The sequence below is a fragment of the Centroberyx gerrardi genome, chromosome 5 (assembly GCF_048128805.1).
Source record: "Centroberyx gerrardi isolate f3 chromosome 5, fCenGer3.hap1.cur.20231027, whole genome shotgun sequence".
NCBI classification, from domain to species: Eukaryota; Metazoa; Chordata; class Actinopteri; order Beryciformes; family Berycidae; genus Centroberyx; species Centroberyx gerrardi.
In genome coordinates, this window is record NC_136001.1 from 33,622,325 (window position 1) to 33,643,049 (window position 20,725).

General features: G+C 40.7%; 1 protein-coding gene across 3 annotated transcripts in view; it reads right to left on the minus strand.

Moving 5' to 3' along the window:
- The window catches only part of ccndbp1 (cyclin D-type binding-protein 1), a 15,438-nt gene extending 6,144 nt beyond the window's left edge, over window positions 1–9,294 (minus strand). For all 3 annotated transcript variants that reach the window (XM_078283524.1, XM_078283523.1, XM_078283522.1), the window contains exons 1-9: window positions 9,161–9,294; window positions 8,617–8,676; window positions 8,034–8,113; window positions 7,742–7,823; window positions 7,185–7,281; window positions 6,611–6,684; window positions 4,261–4,337; window positions 3,175–3,434; window positions 2,794–2,854 (exon numbers count right to left, since the gene is read on the minus strand). In XM_078283524.1, coding sequence (XP_078139650.1) covers window positions 2,794–2,854; window positions 3,175–3,434; window positions 4,261–4,337; window positions 6,611–6,684; window positions 7,185–7,281; window positions 7,742–7,823; window positions 8,034–8,113; window positions 8,617–8,676; window positions 9,161–9,248 — 879 coding nt within the window. In that variant the 5' untranslated portion in view covers window positions 9,249–9,294. The remainder of the gene's footprint in view (window positions 1–2,793; window positions 2,855–3,174; window positions 3,435–4,260; window positions 4,338–6,610; window positions 6,685–7,184; window positions 7,282–7,741; window positions 7,824–8,033; window positions 8,114–8,616; window positions 8,677–9,160) is intronic.
- Window positions 9,295–20,725: the final 11,431 nt, after the last annotated feature.

The following is a 20,725-nucleotide window of genomic DNA, read 5'->3' on the forward strand; positions in this document are numbered from 1 at the left end:
GTAAATTGTGAAAGCCAGATCAGCTCCGGCAATGTGGCCGCACAGCGGCTCTCTGTCTAGGATTCACCTGAAGTGGAAGAGCACTTTCTTTCTGCTGGTGCCGTGCTGCACAGTGCAGAACAAACAGCCGCTTCCCTTCATTTGTCGCACCAAGTGTCAAACGGTTTCCCGTCTCCACACGTTTCTTCCATCCATGCCTATCGCAGTTTGTTTTTTACTCCCCTCTCAGTGGCGCGTGTATCTTCACCAACTTTCATAAGCTTCGTTTCCATATTTCAGCTGCTACACCACAGAATCGGTGCTACATGGTGATAGAAAGCAGCTCGCTGTTCACTGGATAAAAAAAAAAAACTTGCTTTACTCGCATTCCATTGGAAATTGTAAAATATTGCTTTGCTGAACATGATTGGAAACCCATGTGGAGTGAGGGTATTTTGGGTTGGTTTTTTGCAAGAATAGTTTGTGAATCTAAAACGTCCGTACGCCGGACATCCGGCACAGTGCCAGAGGTCTGTAAGCCCTGCATACTGCTGCTGAAAGCAGCTTCTGGAGGATGAAGACAAAACAACGGCCGAGAGAGAGAGAGAGAGAGAGAGATTTTTAAAATGACACCAGAAGCCTCTAGTGGCTGGTCCAGCTCTTTCTCAATCGCTGGAGCTCTCCATGGATGTTTTGTGGGATTTCCTGGAGCCACTCTACAGGAATAAACTCCTGCCTGGTATGGATGGGTGGATCTCAGGCTTGTCAGCCAGATGGTGGTGAAACTGGCAAAGACACAGTAACATGCTGGGACGAGTTATTAATTACTCAGCTGGCACTTTTACCGAACAATGTTTTTCTATGTAAGCAACACGTACCCAACTGAAACCTGCTTGAAACCTGCTTGTAGGACTCACTCCTGCAGGCTCCTGGGAGCGTTTCTTACAACCTTACACACCTTACACACCTACCCACAAACATTTAATAATGCATGCAACACCCTTCACACACCGATCTTAAGGATGTGCACAAGTCAATTTTCTCATGGTTAACTACTTCTCATGGTTTTCAATCCTGGTCAGTGGGTCCCAGAGTACAGCTGGTGTTCTTTTTTTGGCATTTCGCTTTATTAGACAGTCACAGTACAGACTGACAGGAAAGACGGGGCAGAGAGAGGTGATGACATGCAGCAAGACCGGATTCAAACCCGTGCCGCTGCGATGAGGACTTTGCCTTAATGGTACACACTTTACCAGTTGAACCCCGGGTCCGCCCCACAGCTGGTTTGCTATCCTACCAGCTAGTTACCTGCATTCACCTGCATCCCAGGTGTAAATCAGTCCTGGATTAGATGCTAGAATGAAAACCATCAGGGCTCTGAATCCTGAGGACCAGGATTTCTTGCTTCTAGCTGAACACTTTGTGAGATGATTCAGTATCGTTGTGGTGGAGCCATGGCTCAATACACCGAACAAGACAGTTTACTTTCTTGACACTTTGTGTGATATTAAAATAATGACATAACTGCTACTGAAAGCAGCTTCTGGAGGATGAAGACAAAACAACGGCCGAGGGAGAGAGAGAGAGAGGGATTTTTAAAATGACACCAGAAGCCTCTAGTGGCTGGTCCAGCTCTTTCTCAATCGCTGGAGCTCTACATAGTTAATTACACTCTGTTAAAATGTATCAGATGTTATTACAATTTTAATAACATCTCATATTTAATAACATATAAGAAATAACAAAAGTCAACGCCGATCCCCATGAATGAACATTTGTTTCTTATTACTCATCCCTGACCGATGTAGTGATGCATCCCGTCCAATTTATGGTTTATGTTTATTCAGGGTTTCCCATTAATGTATTAAACTGCGGCACACCGCCACACGTTATTATTAGCAGTCTTATTGCGGTCTTTGCCTTCATAAAAAGTGAGTCTCCTCTCAAAGGGCTGTCCCTCCTGCCTGCTTTGGCAGGTGCTAAACACACCCCCATCCCAATATGTGTGCGATGAGACACACACAGACACACACACACACACACACACACACACACACACACACACACTCGCACACTACGTGATACTGTGGACGTCTCTCATTGAGGAACGCATTTGTAGCAAGTGTAAGAGGTGAGTAAGTTCGTGAAACACAAGTTGCACGATAATTTTCAGAGGTACAACATCAGAGGTAGCGTGACAATAAGAGAGCAAGAGCTCATTTTTATGAAAAATATAACTGCACAACATAAATATATGCATTAATCAATAACATAAGCTTGTTTGTATTTATAATATGTAGTCATGACTGCATTGCTTACAAATTAACCTCCTAATTAACTGTTAAGGTCCACGTAGATCCCCCAGCCGCCCCCCACCACAGTTTGCCAAAATTCTGTGGGAAACACTGTTATGGTTGCTTTTGCTGGATTAGACAACTAGAAACTTTCTGTACATATACCACCGCTCTATAGGCCTGTTCATGTGAATATGAAAAACTGTCCTGATCAGCTTGTAGTCTTCAGGTGGAAACAGGTGACTAAATGTCTGTACAGCAATTCCGGATTCTTTACTTGGGACTTTTATTTTCTACACATTGTAGCTGATATTACAAATACAGATTTCCTCGAGGTGAAGCAGTACACGATGTGGGGAAACTTCCAGGAAAGATTTGCTGTGGCTTGCTGCACTCTTCTGCTAGTCGGCGCGGCCTAGGAACCGTTTTTTTACTTAGAAAATTAAGTGTTACTGTGTCTGAGTCTAAGTAAGTAATGATGGTGTGTGTGTGTGTGTGTGTGTGTGTGTGCGTGTCTTACATTGCTCTCCACTCCGCTGTAGTCCATGGGCGGGTAGAGACAAAGAGCCAGGTCATCAACACTGGGGAGAGAGAGAGACAGAGAGAGAGACAGAGAGAGAGAGAGAGAGAGAGAGAGAGAGAGAGAGAGACAGAGAGAGAGAGAGAGAGAGGGGGAGAGAGAGAGAGAGAGAGAGAGAGGGGGGGGGGGAGAGGGGGAGAGAAACAGAGAGAGAGAGAGAGAGAGCTCAATGAAATAAGGAGAAAACAGAAAGTTTGGCTTCATACTGGACAAGAATAAATGAAGGAGGAAAATGAGCGCTGAGATCTGCACCATATCTGCTCAAACTAATTTGTGTGTGTGTGTGTGTGTGTGTGTGTGTGTGTGTGTGTGTGTGTGTACCTGGGGCTGATGTCCTTGGTGATGTCGGCCAGGTCGTCCAGCTGGGCCAGGTTCTGATGCGTGGTGACATCACCCTTGGCTCTGACAGCGGACGTCAGCTTCCTCAGGCTCGCCGCCGACGCCTTCATCAGCCCCTGGCACGGGCCAATCACCCGCCGGTCCTGCTCCGACCAATAGGTGTCCTGGTTTCCTCGAGGCTCGTCCCCGTCCAGGTCGTCGTCGAGGATGTCGCTGTACGGGTCCTGGGCCTCGGACAACGCCTGGGGGAGGGGGGGGTATTTTTATTTATTTTTTTATTGACCCGTCTCTACATAATAAAAGGAAGTAAGAGCTGTGGTTGTTTTTTTTATTTTTTTACTGTGTTTTTATGAGGAATTTGAAAGCAGATACACTGCTAAAAAATTCATAAAATTTAATTTTTGTATTTTAATAACAATCCCACCCACCCTAATCCCACATATTGTGCATCCTAACAAAACAAAAAAAACACATAGGTTGAATGTGAGTGGATTGATCGAAGGAAAAATAATAAAACTGAATTTAAAGAAAAAACTAATATTAAAGTATATAAATTAAATAAAATGTAATGCTGTGTTGTTGTGAAAATTGCACTAACTATGAATCTTCACACCTCGGCTGTGAATTCTCACACAACTTCTAATATTCACAGCAGGAGGACGAACTTCTGGGCTCTGCCTCTATTAGTTTGCATGGACTGCAGTATGTGTTGATACAGCTAAACAAACTGACATTTCAATCAATTAAATGAATGAAGGAGTTGATTACATTTTTTTTTTTTTAAATGATGGGTTGAAGGAATGAATGACAAATGAATGAGTGAATAAATGAATACAAATACAGTACATGAAAAAAAATGACTGAAACAATGGAGTGTACTGAATGAATGAATGAATGAATGAATACACATGGAGTCTCAAATTTACATTTTAGGGTCAGAGGTCACAGCACCCTAATAATATTCCTGTGACCATAGAACGATCATATAATTTAGAAGAACTAGGAAGGCGTAGCTTTCAGCAACCGTGATGCTTGTTTGTTTGTGTGTGTGTGTGTGTGTGTGTGTACCTGTTCAACCTCCTCTATAGCATCTTTCACCACTCCTATATGGGAGGACAGCACCAACAGCACTGCTGCCTTATTATCTGTGAAACACACACACACACACACACACAAAACTTATTTATGTACCTACAAATTTGCAACAATCCAAGGTAAAGGAACATCACACATGACAAGGAAAATATTTATTGCAGTTAACTTCTGCCCCAGTATGATTTTAAATTTCATATTAAAACATATTTCCTCTGTCAAATCCGACACTCGTTCCTTTGAAGAGACGTTTTCCCCTCAGGACAGAACAGAGACTAGCTGTAGATCTGTCACATGTCCCGCCAGCTGCACATTTTTTGGCATGGGTTCAACAATATCATATGTAATGCCTGCCTGCCAAATATAACTGATACACACACACACACACACACACACACACACACACACACACACACACACACACACACAGGCTACCTGTAGTCTTGAACTAGAGCTTTCCTTCATATCTTATCATTTCAATCATTTAAACATATCTTTTGACACATATACACAACATACACACAGCATGCATACCTGCTCATAGCTACATGCACTCATATGCCCTGCATCCCATCCCATACTGTATATGGAATATAGCGAAGTGGACCTCAATGTAAAATGCTCTGACGCACACACACACACACACACACACACACACACACACACACACAAATTAAGATGAACCTGTTTCATCCCCAAAGTTAAATTTGGAAAAATCATCAAAAAGTAAACCTCCTAATTCAGTTTACCCATCCAGTCTCCTTATTACATGGGGACAAACTGACTGATCAGGCCCTGGTACTTCAAATAAATGTGCCGTCTGGCTTTCAGTACAATGTTGCCACCTACAGGTTGGTGTCAGTACTACTGCTACTACCACTACTGTTACTACTACTGCTAATACTACTGTTACTACTACTGCTAATACTACTACTACTGCTACTGCTAATACTACTACTGCTAATGCTACTACTACCACTACTGTGTGACCAGGTAGAAAGCAGCATGAAGACAAACATAAAAGCTGCAGAAAAACAGCATACCATGATATACAATGTTGGTATAAATGAGTAACTATAAAAACATATGTACATACTGTATCTACAGTATCTATGCATCTAATCGATCTGTCTGTATATTTAACTGGTTATTAGAGGCTAGTGGTGGATTCATTTTTTATGGTTTATCAATAAATACAACAACCTTAAATAAACCTAGTTTAAGACAAATAAGGATTAAAGGATAATTCTGGTTATTTTCAACCTGGGTCTTATTTTCCTAGTTTTTGCCTTCATGACCATTGACTGTCTAAAATGTCATCACTGACTTCACTGCAGAGCTTTATGTAGCTCCAGTGTGCAGGCAGCGCTGCTCAGTACTAGGGCTGCACGATTATGGCTAAAATGATAATCACGATTATTTTGCTCGATATTGTGATCACGATTATTTATCATGATTATTCATCCATTTTGTTTTATTGCACTTGAGCATTTTAAGTTAACCGAAATGCCTTCACATTCATAATGTATTTTATAAACCTATAAATAAAAAAACATTCAAATGTACAAATCTTTGAACCTGTGATTCCGGTGCACCGGGTCCGTTGTTTTTTTTTTCCGGGACCATCACCTCTGTAGCCTTAGTTTTTGGGCATTTGTATTCTAAGACACTTATTTTGTAAGAAGTCTATTTGGGTGTTTGTGGGCTTTTATTTTGAAGTTTCCCATAAGGACCCGCGGGAGAATTAGTGTAAATAAGGAAGTAGTACGTTTGCCTGTGTACTGCGTCTCTGGTCGGAGATTAAAAAGGAAATATTTTACCCCGTAACCCGTGCTTCATTGTATACTACACTTGGATCCAAGCTAATGGAAGAGTTTATACGCACTTTGAAAGGTCAGCGGCAAACTGGGTCAAAATTCAAGTAATTTGAGTTTTGATTACGTTGACTAACTGTTGCAGCCCTACACCAGAGCAAGCTAAACCCAGCGTGAATAATCGCCCGTGGCCACAATCAATTAATTGTGGAAGCCAATATCGACATCGCGATTAATATACGATTAATTGTGCAGCCCTACTCAGTACACACAGGGACAACACAACCTCTAACAGCTGAACCCAAAAAGTGATTAAAACACTTTCAACACAACTGGGGTTACATTTAAACTCTGCAACACAGCTCTAGTTAGAATTAAGGTTTAATTATTGTACACCTAGTTTTACTAAACTCTGATTATTACTAGACTTAGATTAAACTGAACCATGTTGATGCAGTGCAGCCTAACTTCTCTAATCCTGTTGTAGTTGTAACGCGGCCCAGTGGACTGACCTCGGGGTAAATGGGTGAACTGGTCGCAGGCCGACCAGACGCCTCCTGTTGACGTCAGCTGCTCCTGAGACAGACTGCAGGAGAGAGAGGGAGAGTTGTAACTTGTCACCACCTCCATCTGACTTTGATACAAATACAAACTGTAACAGCTAAAACAGCAAACAAGAAGAAAAACATCAAACACTGTAGCTTTTGCACTGAGGCTTTGATGTTGGTTGGGCGTCAGGGGAAAGTACTGAACGTTAATAAAATCCAGTATTCATTTCTCACAACGGTATTGATGCAGTATCAACATTTCAGGTATTGCAGGTATTGTGATAACACTTGTGTGTGTGTGTGTGTGTGTGTGTGTGTGTGTGTATTTAATTCTATTCTGCTGTTGCTCTCACTGTAAGTCACTCTGGATCAGAGCATCAGCTAAATTCCTAAAAAGTAAATGTCCATGTGTGCGTGTGCGTGTGTGTGTGTTGCAAGCTCTGTAGTAGTGAAGTTGCTATGAAGCCATTCATTATGACTCCTCTCTGCAGTGTGTGTGTGTGTGTGTGTGTGTGTGTGTGTGTGTGTGTGTGTGCACCTCTGCAGCGGTGAGCTCAGTATGACCTCCACCAGCTGTGCGACTCCCTCCAGAACCTCCACTGTGGCGTCTCTGACCTGCCGCCGCAGACTGACGCCTGAAACATTAGTGACAGTCAGCCTGTTCAGTCTGACCTGCTGCTACACAGGTGTACCTAATGAAGTGGCCGGTGGGCGTACACTACTTTGGAGAAAACTTTTCAGGCGGCACACAACATGCATTGGAAAGAGGAATATAAAAGCTACAACATCCTTGAGAACGTTCTCGCCTGATTATGGGTATTTCAGTGCTGCATCACAGGAAAGAACAACTACTCTTGGGTTATTACTGCTATTAATATTGAATTATCAGGCCAGGCATGAGATAAGATTAGATTGGACAAAACTTTAATGATTCCTGTATGGAACCTGGGTCACTGCAGCAGAAAAACACGGTTGCAGCAAAAAGAAAGAGGATATAAATGAGAAAAGAGAAAACAGGAGGCTTGGTTTTTCTAGTGACTCCTCTACAGTGCTGCCTTGTTTCTAAATAAAGCCTCAGGTCAGGACGGGTGTTACCTTGGCTCTTGGGCAGCCAGTAGTACACAGTGGACAGAGTCAGGATGCTCTTCTGGATCGACTCTGCTAACTTCTCTCCATCCTGGAGGGAGGGAGAGAGAGAGAGAGAGAGAGAGAGAGAGAGAAGAGGAAGAGGAAGAAAGAACAAAATTACATTCAAAACTATGTTGTCAATCAAACTTTACAGCTCTATCATGACCTGTGTAAAGATATACTGCTCAGATATGACCTCTCGTGTCTATGGGGCTTCACTGGTGTGATGAAACCATGATGATAATAATAATAACCTGACCTGTTGTGACGGCAGCGGGGGTTTGGAGAAGGCCAGGCTGAGTTTAGTGGCTTCCTGAGAGACTGCCTTCACTGCCTGGTCTGAGGAGAGAGAGAGAGAGAGAGAGAGAGAGAGAGGGAGAGAGAGAGAGAGAGAGAGAGAGAGAGAGAGAGAGACAGAGAGAGAGAGAGAGAGAGAGAGAGAGAAAGAGACAGAGAGAGAGACAGAGAAAGAGACAGAGAGAGAGAGAGACAGAGACAGAGAGAGAAAGAGAGAGAGAGAGAAGAGACAGAGAGAGCGAGAGACAGAGAGAAAGAGATAGAGACAGAGAGAGAGCAAGAGACAGAGAGAGAGAGGGGGGGAGAGAGAGAGAGACAAAGAGAGAGAGCAAGAGAGAGAGAGACAGAGACAGAGAGAGAGAGAACGAGATAGAGAGAGAGCAGATTACAGTTGGTTCGGGGGGGATGAGGATGATGATGAGGAGGATGAGGAGGATGATGATGAGGAGGATAATGAGGAGGAGGAGGAGGAGGATGATGAGGAGGATGAGGAGGAGGAGGAGGAGGATGATGAGGAGGATGATGAGGAGGAGGTATATACTCACTCAGAGTGTCCCAGAAGTTGGAGAGGTTGAATGCTCCGTCTGACTCGTTGGATTCTCCATCTGTTGTGGAACATGAACATTTAATCTTCCCTCTGCCAGGCTGTGGTCAGCAAGGCTGAGCAGGATGTGACTAGTCTTACATTTGTTTACAACGTCATCACAAACTCAGCGGCACGAAGACTCAGCCTAGAACAGTATTAGGCTCTAATCTGTTTGTTAGCAGACTAGTGAGCAACTGATACCCGTTGCTAAACCATGATGTTGACAAACTTCAATTTGACAGTTGGCTTGCTAGCATTAGCAAAGTTTGTTCCCGTCTAGAAAACGGGAAGGTCCTTCCGTCTGCTACAAGTCATTAGCTAAATATTTTAGGGTAAAGCTGACTATTACTATTACTATTAATTAATTATAAACAAATCACCCACACAACGTAGAAACCAAGCCCAGCTAACGCTAACCGTTTAGCATTAGCATTACCTCGCGACACAGCACGACACTAACATTAGCTAGCTAGTTATTTGAGGTAAATTTGCCTCTTGTTTACCTCTGACTCTGTCTCTGACACACTGGATGGAGTTCAGTAGATTTCGTAAAGGAACGGACACATTTCCACTCGAGTTATCAGCACTCATGACAGCAAGTTAAACCGTTAAAAACACGCGTGTTGTGGAACTGATGAGTTGCAGAATGTTGGCCTGGGGACAATTATAGACGAGGCAACACTCGAGTCGGAAGAAAAAAAAGGTGACGCATATGAAAACCTGTATTGCCTCCTTGTGGTCAAACTGAGGCATTGCAATTAATGTAATATTTCAACTTTTCTGTTAAATGTTTTCTTATTTTTATCTCCTCCCCATAAATTTTACTATTTTACTATTTTATACTACTAATACTACTTTAACCACTTTGTGACCTTTGCTTAGATAAGTGTTAAATACATAAACTTTACTAGCATTAGTATTATTAGTATTATTCTTATGGAGAATTATAGTGTCTGTGTTACTCAGTAGTGAGTTTATAGTGTCTTTATCTTATTTTATAATATTTTTTTAATTTCCTATGGTATCTGATAAATATTCCTGTAATATTCCTGTAAAGACCTGAATTTGTATTGTTTGTATTTGTATGGTATCCATTTAAAATTCACCATAGGATTACTAGTTTTTTTTTCATTAGGGCTAAAAGGTGATTCTGAGTTAGATCCAACTTTTTGGTCAGTTGTGTGTTTATTTTAAAGAACACATGGTGGCGCTCTAATGAAAGACATTTTCACTGCTCAGACAAATACAACAAGCCAGGAACTCACACAGATGTCAGGATGTTTTCATCTTTGCTGCCGCTCACAGCTGTCTTGTCTGTGTAAAAGACAGAATGTATATTTTTCAGTGTTTACACTGAAAAATACCTTCTGATGGACTTCCAAGACTAAAATGAAGGTTTAATCTCCACCAATAAAAGGGATCACAGCAAACCTCTCTCCCTTCAGCATTCTCTGGCTCTAACCACAGAGTTGAAACACAGTGATTCAACCTGCTCACTCACATCTTATCCATTTCATCTCTATTTAACCAGGCAGTCCCACTGAAGTTAAAAGTCTCTTCTTCAAGGGAAACCTGTCTGAGGAAGCAGCATGAAGACAAACAAGTTGCAGACTGACAACAAACAACGATGAATAAAGTCAAAATCTAATCAAAGTCACAAAGAAAGAGCAAATATAAATAATATTTTAAAAAAAAGCAATATATAAGATCAAAACACAGTCAAAGTCACGTGAAACCTACATTAGAGAGAGAACCGAGTGACATTTTCTGTGTTTGTGCAATGACCGAACTCTCCACGTTTCCACGCAGTGACTCTCTGTCGGTCGTGTGTCTTTACGTCAGTGTTCTTGGTACTTTCACCTCTTCTGCTGCAGCTGCTGTTTGCTGTTGGTTTGAATTACGCAGCGCAGGTTCAGACCGTTCAGTCTCTACTGGTCCTGCTGCTGCTGCTGCTCACACACCAACACTCACTGTGCCGGGGTTCAGATCCGATCCAGGACCTTTGTCTCATGTCATCATCTCTCTCTCCCAAACAGACAATATGGCAAGGAATGGAAAAAGTGTCGACACTCTGGGAATAAAAGTACCAGTCACACTTAAGATTAGGGAACACATATTCACTTTTAACTATTGGTTTTCCCTCAATAGTTTAATAATTTCTCTCAATAATATGTGATACTAACACATAACTGAGCAAAGCAGACTAAGAGCCCAATTCATGTGCAACAACTTCTTACTGACTGCTATAAACACTAATCAGGAGGCTGTTGAGGGAAAACCCAAAGTTAACTGGGTTTACTTGTAGAATAAGGTGCTAATAAGTGGTTTGTAATGACTAATAATGAACCAATACACTACTAATATTCATGTTAATAAGCAACTTATTAATAGTTAATATGTGTTCTCTAATCTAAAATGTTACCACAGTGCCTCGTGTGCAGGTTTGTGTCTCAGGAAGCTGAATCTGAATTCAGAAAAGTGAATGTGAATTGGGAAAACCTGAGTCTGAAATTAGAGCTAAAAGTTAAATTCAATATTTATTACGTTCAATTTCAAGCCATTACATTTAAATTGTGCTTTGCAAATTACATTTTTGAATTAAGCGGTGCAACATGAATGTGACAAATTCAAATTTCTGTAATTGAGATACGATCTCAGCCGGCTCTGATCTCCTTCCATGAATATAAAGGACTTTACTCTGTCCTGTCCTGTTCTCTAATGCTGTGACCCAGTTATTAAAGTTTCATAAATCTAATCTGATCTGATCTAAATTAATATACAGTACACTTCATGTGGTTTCTCTGCTTTATAGCTTTGTAAAGCAGAAATCTGGAGAAATGGACGAGTTCATTTCCAAAACCCTGTACTAGGGAAATAAAAAGAAGTCATTACCTGAAGTTCATCATTCAACATCTTTAACATTTTGAAGATCCAATCTGTAAAAGTGTTATAATTCTGTCAGTTAAGGACTTGAGTTACCACCTGTCCTTTAACAAGTCATTTGAAATAATAATTTAGTTTCATTTTGTGCTTTCAATCACTTTGTAGGAGTTGGTGTTACTTATTTCAGAAGGTGGATATTATCTCATTGTGTTTGTTTCACACTCCTCCTGCTCTTCATGAACTTTCCTCCCGGGTGTTTTCCTCTGCAGCTCGTTAACTTCCAGCCAGCCTGCAGCTCATGTCCCGTCCTCCTTATCTGAGTCTGTAACTGACGGGCCGACCCTTTCTCCCTCCGGCCATAAACCTGCGGTGAGAGATTATCTCTGGATATGAAACCGATTGCATCCTCCAGTATACTGTACAACTCAGTAAACTCCCATACACAGCTAACCAGAGGTGGAAAGAGAACCAGAGTGTCCTAATGCAGCAGAAGTACTGTTACTTTGCAGATATTTTACTGAAGTAGAAGTAAAAGTACCGGTGTAAAAATGTACTTCAGTAACAGTAAAAAGTGTCTGATTTAAAATGTCCTCAGAGTAAAAGTTCCTGAGTTCCTCTTTAGAAAAGAGAACGTTGTTAGCTGTGATCTTTAACATGTGATTCTGAAAGGAGAGAGGACAGAGTTCAAACTGGATTCTGTTAACTGGGAAAAGCTGGAAATGACAAAATAAAATGCAGAAACAAAGTAAAACCAGATGAATTAAAACCAGATTCTCTTCTGTGAATCGCTCCACAGCCAATTTACGACTGTCCAGTTTCTGATGCTGCTGGAGAGACACAAACTCACACGACTCAACTGTAGATCCAATTTGGTGAATCAGCAGCAGCATCATCATCATCTGGTTTGTTAAATGCCGCAAACCCACAATAGCAGGTCTTTCTGTGCCGGTTGAACACAAACCCGGCTCAGGTCTGGAGGCTCCCACGGTCTCAGCTCATGTTCCACACCAACATCCTGTCCTGAGATTTCCCCTACATGTGACAGATGCCTTTCAGCAGACGACACACTACTCGCTTCACTCTGTGTCCCAAAGTTCACACCTATTGGATCAATATTTTCAAATTAATATCTAAGATACTTCAAATCCAGTTAGAACCAGACCCACTCGTTGTTACAAACACACTCCATTTAGAAAGAATAAGGTACACTCTTATGGACAAGCTCCCATATTTTGACAAGGTGTGGTCACCTCTCACTCATTATCTTACACTCTAGTGACTGATGGAAGGGTAGGGATGGGGGGGGGGGGGGGGGGTCAGTCAGGGATAGAGTTCAGGGATTAGGTTAGCAGAGAGCGTTTTATTTATTTCTCTTTCTCTTGCATTTTGTATTTTGCATTTTGTCATATCTTTAGTTATCACTGTTATTTTATATACAGTTGTTCAAGAAAACGAAAAAGAGCATATTCCGGTCTAATTGCATGTATATTTGTATGGATATATGTGCTCATGTATGTGTATATATGTCAACATGCTCAAATAAAAAAAAAACATTTGACACATGAACATCCATCCATGTCAGGAGGTTTAGAAACCGTCCAGATCCAGTTTGTCCCAGGCTGCCTGCTCTGCCTCCTCAGCAGGTCGGGCTGCAGCTGAACGAGGAGGATGGGCAGGAAGTGAATTAGAGCTCAAACATCTACACTAGTCTGCCAGTCAACAGTCAGTCACCTAGCTTTTAAAAACGTTTAATAAATCAGCATGTTTTCTTTGTTGGTTTGAATAACTGAACCCCATTAAAGACTAACTAGGTTTAGTTTGAGAAATAAAAAAATCATTAAAAAAAAATCATCCAGCAGTCAGAGACGCTCTGCCATGAAAAACCTTCTGTTCACCCCAGAGAGACACTGTGATCAACATGAAGCTGAGTGATGAAGAAACAGATCCAAAGTATTAGGAAATAGATATTTTATGTTATGTAACATTTTCTTCCTTACTTCTTCATTGAAAAATAACAGAGAAAGTCAAATAGTACTTTGAAAATTTAGAAAAGGCGAGGTGTCCCCAGACTTTTGATGGGCGGTGTATATAAATACATATTGGAAAAAGGAATCAGCTGAAGGTCAAGAAAGAGCACATTAATGAATATATTTGTCTTTATGGGAAGAGGAAAAACAAATGTGACCTATTTCAAATGGGAAATAAGCTATTGAAATTTGAATGTGTATTTGTAGAAAAGAAAATTATTTTCTCATATTGAAACCAGTCGTTGTAAATTGTTCTTCCTCTGATGACAAATGAATGCATCAGTCTTGTTTGCTTCACAAGTTATTTGTGAATATCCACCAAATATTAAATATCAAGCTAACTTCATGTTGCCAGTCTTGAAAAAGTGACTCATCCCTCTTCCTCAAACCCCAGCCTGTCTCTCTGCTGCAGTGCATTCTGGTCTCTCTCCTGCTCCTGTGGTGGAGAAACTGGTCTCTCTCCTCTTCTACGATGGATTTCTCCCTGTATGATTGTTGAACGTCTCTCGGTGCAAAATGGCGGCTCTAGAAAGAAGCCCTCGCTCTTTGATTCTGAGGGACTGACACCAAAACCTGACGTTTACCGCTGATGTTTTACATCCTGAAACATTTTCTCATATCAAACTCCACTGGAGCTGCTGGAAACATCTGGAGGTGACGTCACCTCGTCTACGATTGGCCGGTTCTCCACCAGGAAGAGAAACACAACAAACTACTGAAAGAACATCAGCTGTTTGTCTGCTTGTTGTTCAGCTGCATGTTCTGGAGAAGCTGGGCCAACATGTCGTTTCTCTAATGTTTGACTTCTGACATGAGATACAGTCTGCACACAGAACACTGATATACCCCCGACACACACACACACACACACACACACACACACACACACATGAACTCTCTCACTCTCTATCACAAACACACACACATGCTCTGATTCTTTCTCTGTTACACTATATGCTGTACTACTAGATCACACAAAAACAATAATTTTTTTCTTGTCTTCACACACACACACACACACACACACACACACACTCAGAACAACCACACATGCACATATACAGTACATTGACACACTTTCTCTCTCTCTCTCTCTTTCTCTCTCAATCTCTCTCTCTCTCTCTCTCTCTATCTATCTATCTAGAGACATGTAAATGTTTTTGTTTTCATTTTATCCAAGACTGACACTTTTAGTTCAAAATAATATGTGTTTGTGCATGTATTGCAATAACTAATAATTATATCTTATATGTTATATTCATTTATTCCTTTATTTGTTGTTGCATTTATTCCTTCCTTCATTCATTCATTAATTCCTTACAGTAATATGAAAGGCCTGGTCCTCCAGAGCGAGGTGCCTTGCTCAAGGGCACATTGACTGTACTACAGTGTGTGTGAGTGTGTGTGTGTGTGTGTGTGTGTGTGAGTGTGTGTGAAGGGATTCTAATAAGCATGACTCTTTAAAGAAACAGTAAAAATCAGACAACAGGTGAACGGACTCTGCATGCCTCTGTACATGTACCATGTGCCACGTGGCGTCGCTGCACATGTTCTGTACCTGGTGAAGCTGCATGAGCTCACGCTGCTAACCGGGTCACGGTCAGTCTGTACACACAGAGCGAGGCCCCGTTTATCTGTTTACAGCGGGATGTCAGCAGGGAGAGAGGAGCTTCCAAAGTGGCTCCAAAAGAATCAAAGTAGAAGGACTGGCAGCATCTCACCTGTGCAACATCAACGATTTATTACAGCCTCAGAAGCGCATCAGTAAACAAACAGCGCATAATGAGCAGGTGAACATACCGGCTGTAAACATGCAGAGTCTCAACGTGTAGCACTACTCTGTTATTATTGCACTTTTTGTTCTTTATCTGTGCCTTGTTATTGTCCCCCCTGACCCCAGCTTAACTTATAATTATTTAAATTCTTTGTACTTTTTTAGTATTTTTTCATCCTAGTATTTGTATACCCTTGTTGTTTTGTTTTGTACTTGTATTTGCCTGCACTGTGGTCTGAGAGGAACGGCATTTCGATCCTCTGTATGTCCTGTACATATGGCAGAATTGACAATAAAGTTGACTTTGACTTTGACTTGAAGGGGAGTGGAAGAGGATCCTACAAATAAGAACAGAGGAGGGAGGATGTGAAAAAAGGATGGAGAAATGAAAGGAAATGAAGTGAGTTACCTGGGACAGACTTGATTAGATAATGAAAATTCAAATAAATATAAAAATACATGATAGATAATAGTGAATAGTAAATAGTGAATGCCAGACTATGTAGCCACTAGAGCCAAAACTTCAACTACTATGTTCTGTCCTTGTTTTGTAGGAATATGTTCTGAAGGCAGAGAGACAGACAGTGAGATAAAGACAGAGAGAACGAGAAAGAAAGAAAAAGAGACAGAGAGAAAGAGACGCTGTTGTTGTTTATTTACTTGTTGCTGCATCAGATAAAAACTGATGCAGTTTCAAAATCTGATGGACGGCAACATGCAGGAGGTGAAACAATCAATCAACACAATTTTCACAATATGATATTATGCTACAGTAAAAAAAAACAAAAAACCCATCATAAAACAGCTTTGAAAACTGTTTTGAACTGATATCAGAAACACATTTAAAGAGGCCAAAGGCCGCAGGAGTGAAAGAATTTTACTCTGCTGCTGGGTGGGAGAGAGATAAACCTGGTGATGAGGAAACATGATGAGAGAGAGAGAGAGAGAGAGAGAGAGAGGGAGAGAGAGAGAGAGAGGGGGGGGGGGAGAGAGAGAGAGAGAGAGAGGAGAGAGAGAGAGAGAGAGAGACAGAGAGAGAGAGAGAGAGAGAGACAGAGAAAGAGTCAGAGAGAGAGAGAAAGAGATAGAGACAGAGAGAAAGAGACAGAGAGAAAGAGAGAGAGAGAGATAGAGAGAGAGAGAGACAGAGAGAAAGAGATAGAGACTTGATGGGAGAATGTCTTACTGTTTATCTTCTGTTTCAGTGGTTTGACATTGTATAATATTGTATAATATTGTATAATATTGTGTTTTGTTGTGGTGTTTGTTGGGATGCTGCGTGTAGGACGGCACCCTTAGTCATCTTCAATGTCATAACAACTTAGAAAGTAAAGTTATGAGTAAATTCGACATATATTACTGAGTGACTCTACCTTGAAAACTAATAATTCCATTTACTACATTTTTCTAAGGCAATCGGTTTCCTAGATTTTTTAATGCAGTTTTTTAGGTTTTTAGGTTTAGATTTCGTTTTTTTAGTTTTTAAGAATGAAGTTAAGTCAACTTCACTGATTTTACAGTAAAAAGAATAGATATTTCTCTGTTTAAATATATAATTTTATATCATTTTAGAGTTATTTTATTTTATTGGCATATCCACATATTTCAGAAGTATTAAGGGAACAAAATCGTTTAAAACAGCGAAGACATTTTGTCCAGTTACCTGCCACAACATCAACATCTGTTATAGTAAAGACAATTTTGCATTAAACATAGTTCAGAAGGTTTTATTTGCATTGATGATGATGATTATTAGAATAGAATAGAATAGAATAGAATAGAAGTTTGTCCTTCTTACTGATTGAACCAAGAACAAACAAAACCCTCAGTGATCCTCAGTGAAACAACATGAAGAAACGTTCCTGGACTTTTTATAACAGAACATTTAACACTCTAATACATTTTACTTAATATATTCATATCTAATATTATGATGTAATAATGTTTCCAACACAGTGAAGTGAAATAACAGTCACAGATATCTGAGAGCTTAATCAGTGTTGACAGACAGACTAGGCCTTCTTGTATTTGATAGAGCAGTTCTTCTAAGTACTGCTCTATCATATCTATATCTATCATATCTAAGTCAGGATGTTGAAAACTTCCACATTAAGACTTGAAAGTTCATAGATTAGATTAGATTAGATTAGATTGGTTTATTGGGTATAACAAGGTACAAACAACAGAACAACCCAGAGGAAAACACGTAAAAGCAACTTAAACACTTCTTTCAAGTATTCTTTCCAACTATTACTATTATCACCTCCACTAACATCACTATTACTGCCATCACTACTACTACTACTACTACTACTACTACTACTACTACTACTACTACTACTACTGCGCAATACTTTGTTTACTAAGATAAAACAGATATTGATTTTGTAAATATGGACGATGCACAAAGATTGAGTTGGCTGTTCTCTTATGAAACATTTAGATTAGCTAGTTACCTGGAGAAAGCCTTTGTAGCAGTTCTTTTCAGTGTATTGTTCATTTGAAATCTATCATTTAAATATGTTATTTGAAAGAATATAGTAGTACTTTATAATGTGGTCATTTATTTTATTTATTTTTTTTGCTCTTATATGTATCACCGGAAGATGTATGTTTTGTAAAATGGTGGTGTCCTGTAATCCCATGTGGGATGGGCCAGATGTTTGGCATGACACAGAAATAAAAATAAACTAACTAACTAACTAACTAACTACTACTACTGCTACCACCTTGTCCGAAAACCTTCTTCATTGATTCATCTCCACGCCTCCTCGACATGTCAGTGAACGTGACCGACATTAAAGTCTGGCAGCCAAATGAAAGAGCGGCTCGGTGTGTTTATTACCGCTGGCCCTGGCTGAGAGGTCGGCTGTTGCACAATTCAGAATATTGTTCAGAAAGCACTTCAGGTTGTTGCATAACTTTAAGTGCCTCTTGCAAAAGTCCAGTCTTCTTCTTGTTGTTGTTCTTGTCCATCGTTAAAGAGACTTCAGTTACGTTATGACTGTCTGTCTGTCCTGCTGAAGTCAAGTCAAGGTGAGGTGAGGAGCGTTCAGGTGCCAGCTCAGCATGTCAGTCACTACACAGCAACATACCACAACAACTGATACTGTGTCTAGTTTCTAAATATTATTTGTCTTAACCCTCATCCTACCAACATATTTAACATACAAGGACTACCGAAACTACTGTAAGAAACAACCATCATAGCAAAATGTTAACTTATTTCTTCTCAAAACATTATTAGTTATGTAATTAATGTCATCTGAAAAAAAACAAAACAGATTATTATTATTTTAGGAAAGTTACAGTTAATTAAATGATGTATTGTATTTCTGACTTTGAACATCATCTTACCTTAGGAAGAGCAGTATTTAGGATCGTCGACAGAACACATGAGGAAATCTGTCTGCTGCATCTGTGTCTGTCTCCTTCAACATGACTGACAGAGAGACTGACAGACACTTTAAATTAGGACCCATGGCAAACATGAACTCAGTAAATAGTTCCATCTATTAAAACTGCATAGGCGGAACTGGGTGCTTTTGACTGGGGTCCCCCAGGACCCCAATACATTGGTATTTTTAAAAAGCACTAATTAAAACAGAAACAGAAAACAATGATATGAAGTCATTAGGAACAAATTGATTGACAAAGTCATGAAAAATTGGAATGATAGAATAAAGCACCTGTGAGATATGACAAAAAGTATACCTCTGGGGTCTGTGGGTACCCCAGAGGTAGGATGAGGGATGAACTACTACTACTACTACCACAGCTACTACTACTACTACTAGTACTACAACTACTACTACTACTGCTACTACTACTGCTACTACTACTACTACTACTACTACTACTACTACTACCACAGCTACCGCTACTACTACTAGTACTACAACTACTACTACTACTGCTACTACTACTACTACTACTACTACTACTACCACAGCTACCGCTACTACTACTAGTACTACAACTACTACTACTACTACTACTACTACTACTACCATTACCAGTACAACTGTATTATTAATACTATTTAGTATTAATAGTCTAGTCTAAGAGTTGCAAATTTTGTTTGGAGACTCCTTCAGGCTGTCACACACTCCCACTCACACTCACACACACTCACACTCACGCCACACTCACTCCACGCTCCACACACACATTCCCTGACTGACCTTTGACCCCGTGGCGAGCCCCTGTCAGCCAGCCAATAGGAAGGAGTCCAGCCAAGGCTCAGCCCACGTCACACAGCTGCCTGACGCTGCAAACTCTGAACTTACATCACTTAGTAATGCAGGTCAAAGTTCAACTGCTGCAAGAGGAGAGGAGAGGGAGAGGAGAGAGAGAGAGAGAGAGAGAGAGAGAATATCACAGTATTGTTTTTTCAGCTTAATGCATACTTTGAATAAAATTAATAAAAAATGAAAAGAACATGGAAAAAAAAATGAACCGAGCTGAGAGACTATTTGAATTTGGCATCACTTTGTATAAATTGCATCAGAAGAAGAACAAGAAATGTAAATTCATCCTGAGACTCAGAGAGAAAGAAAGAAAGAAACAGAGAGAGAGAGAGATCTGAACACATCACAGTAATTCATTTGCAGTACTAATGACTCATTGCAGTAGTGACTTTATCCAGCCTGCATGGCATGAAGCGCTGCGACGCGGAAACAAAAATGATAACGATTTGAGTGAGAGAATATGAATTGAAATCTCTCCATTTAAACTGGCTCAGCTGGCGGAGCGTACATTCATTCATTCATTCACATGTCGTCCTGCCTTTTCCCTTGCTCTTGCATGTGTGTGTGTGTGTGTGTGTGTGTGTGTGTGTGTGAGAGAGAGAGACAGCAAAGGTCAGGATACAGCTGTCTGTCTCAGCGTCAGAAAGAACCGGTTGTACGTTAAACGACGTAAGTAAGTCTCACCGCTTAATGATTCACTGGCGGACCGTCACACTCTGTGTTCAGATCTCCAGGACACTGGAACGACAGGTTCATGCAAATAACCCCCCACTCCCTCCTCCCTCCTTCTCCCTCCTCCCTCCTCCTCCTCCTCTTGCCCCCCCCCCCCTATGGGAGATCCCAGGGTATAAAACGAGCAGCCTCTCCAGACCAGACACAGCTAAACAGGCCTGAACTGTCCTGAGAACCAGCAGCACCTCGACCGATGAGGACAAGCTACAGGCTCACTCCGAAAACCAACCAGTGAAGGTAAGCTGATGTTCTAAGATACTTTTACTCTTGTGTTTCTTTTGTGTTTTTTTTTCACCCCCAGTAGGAATAGTAATGTGTAATTTGAGGAGGGATGTTGATGTTGCATCATCCACAGTGTGACCTACAGGTTGCATCAGTTGCTTGAGATTAGATATAGTTTGA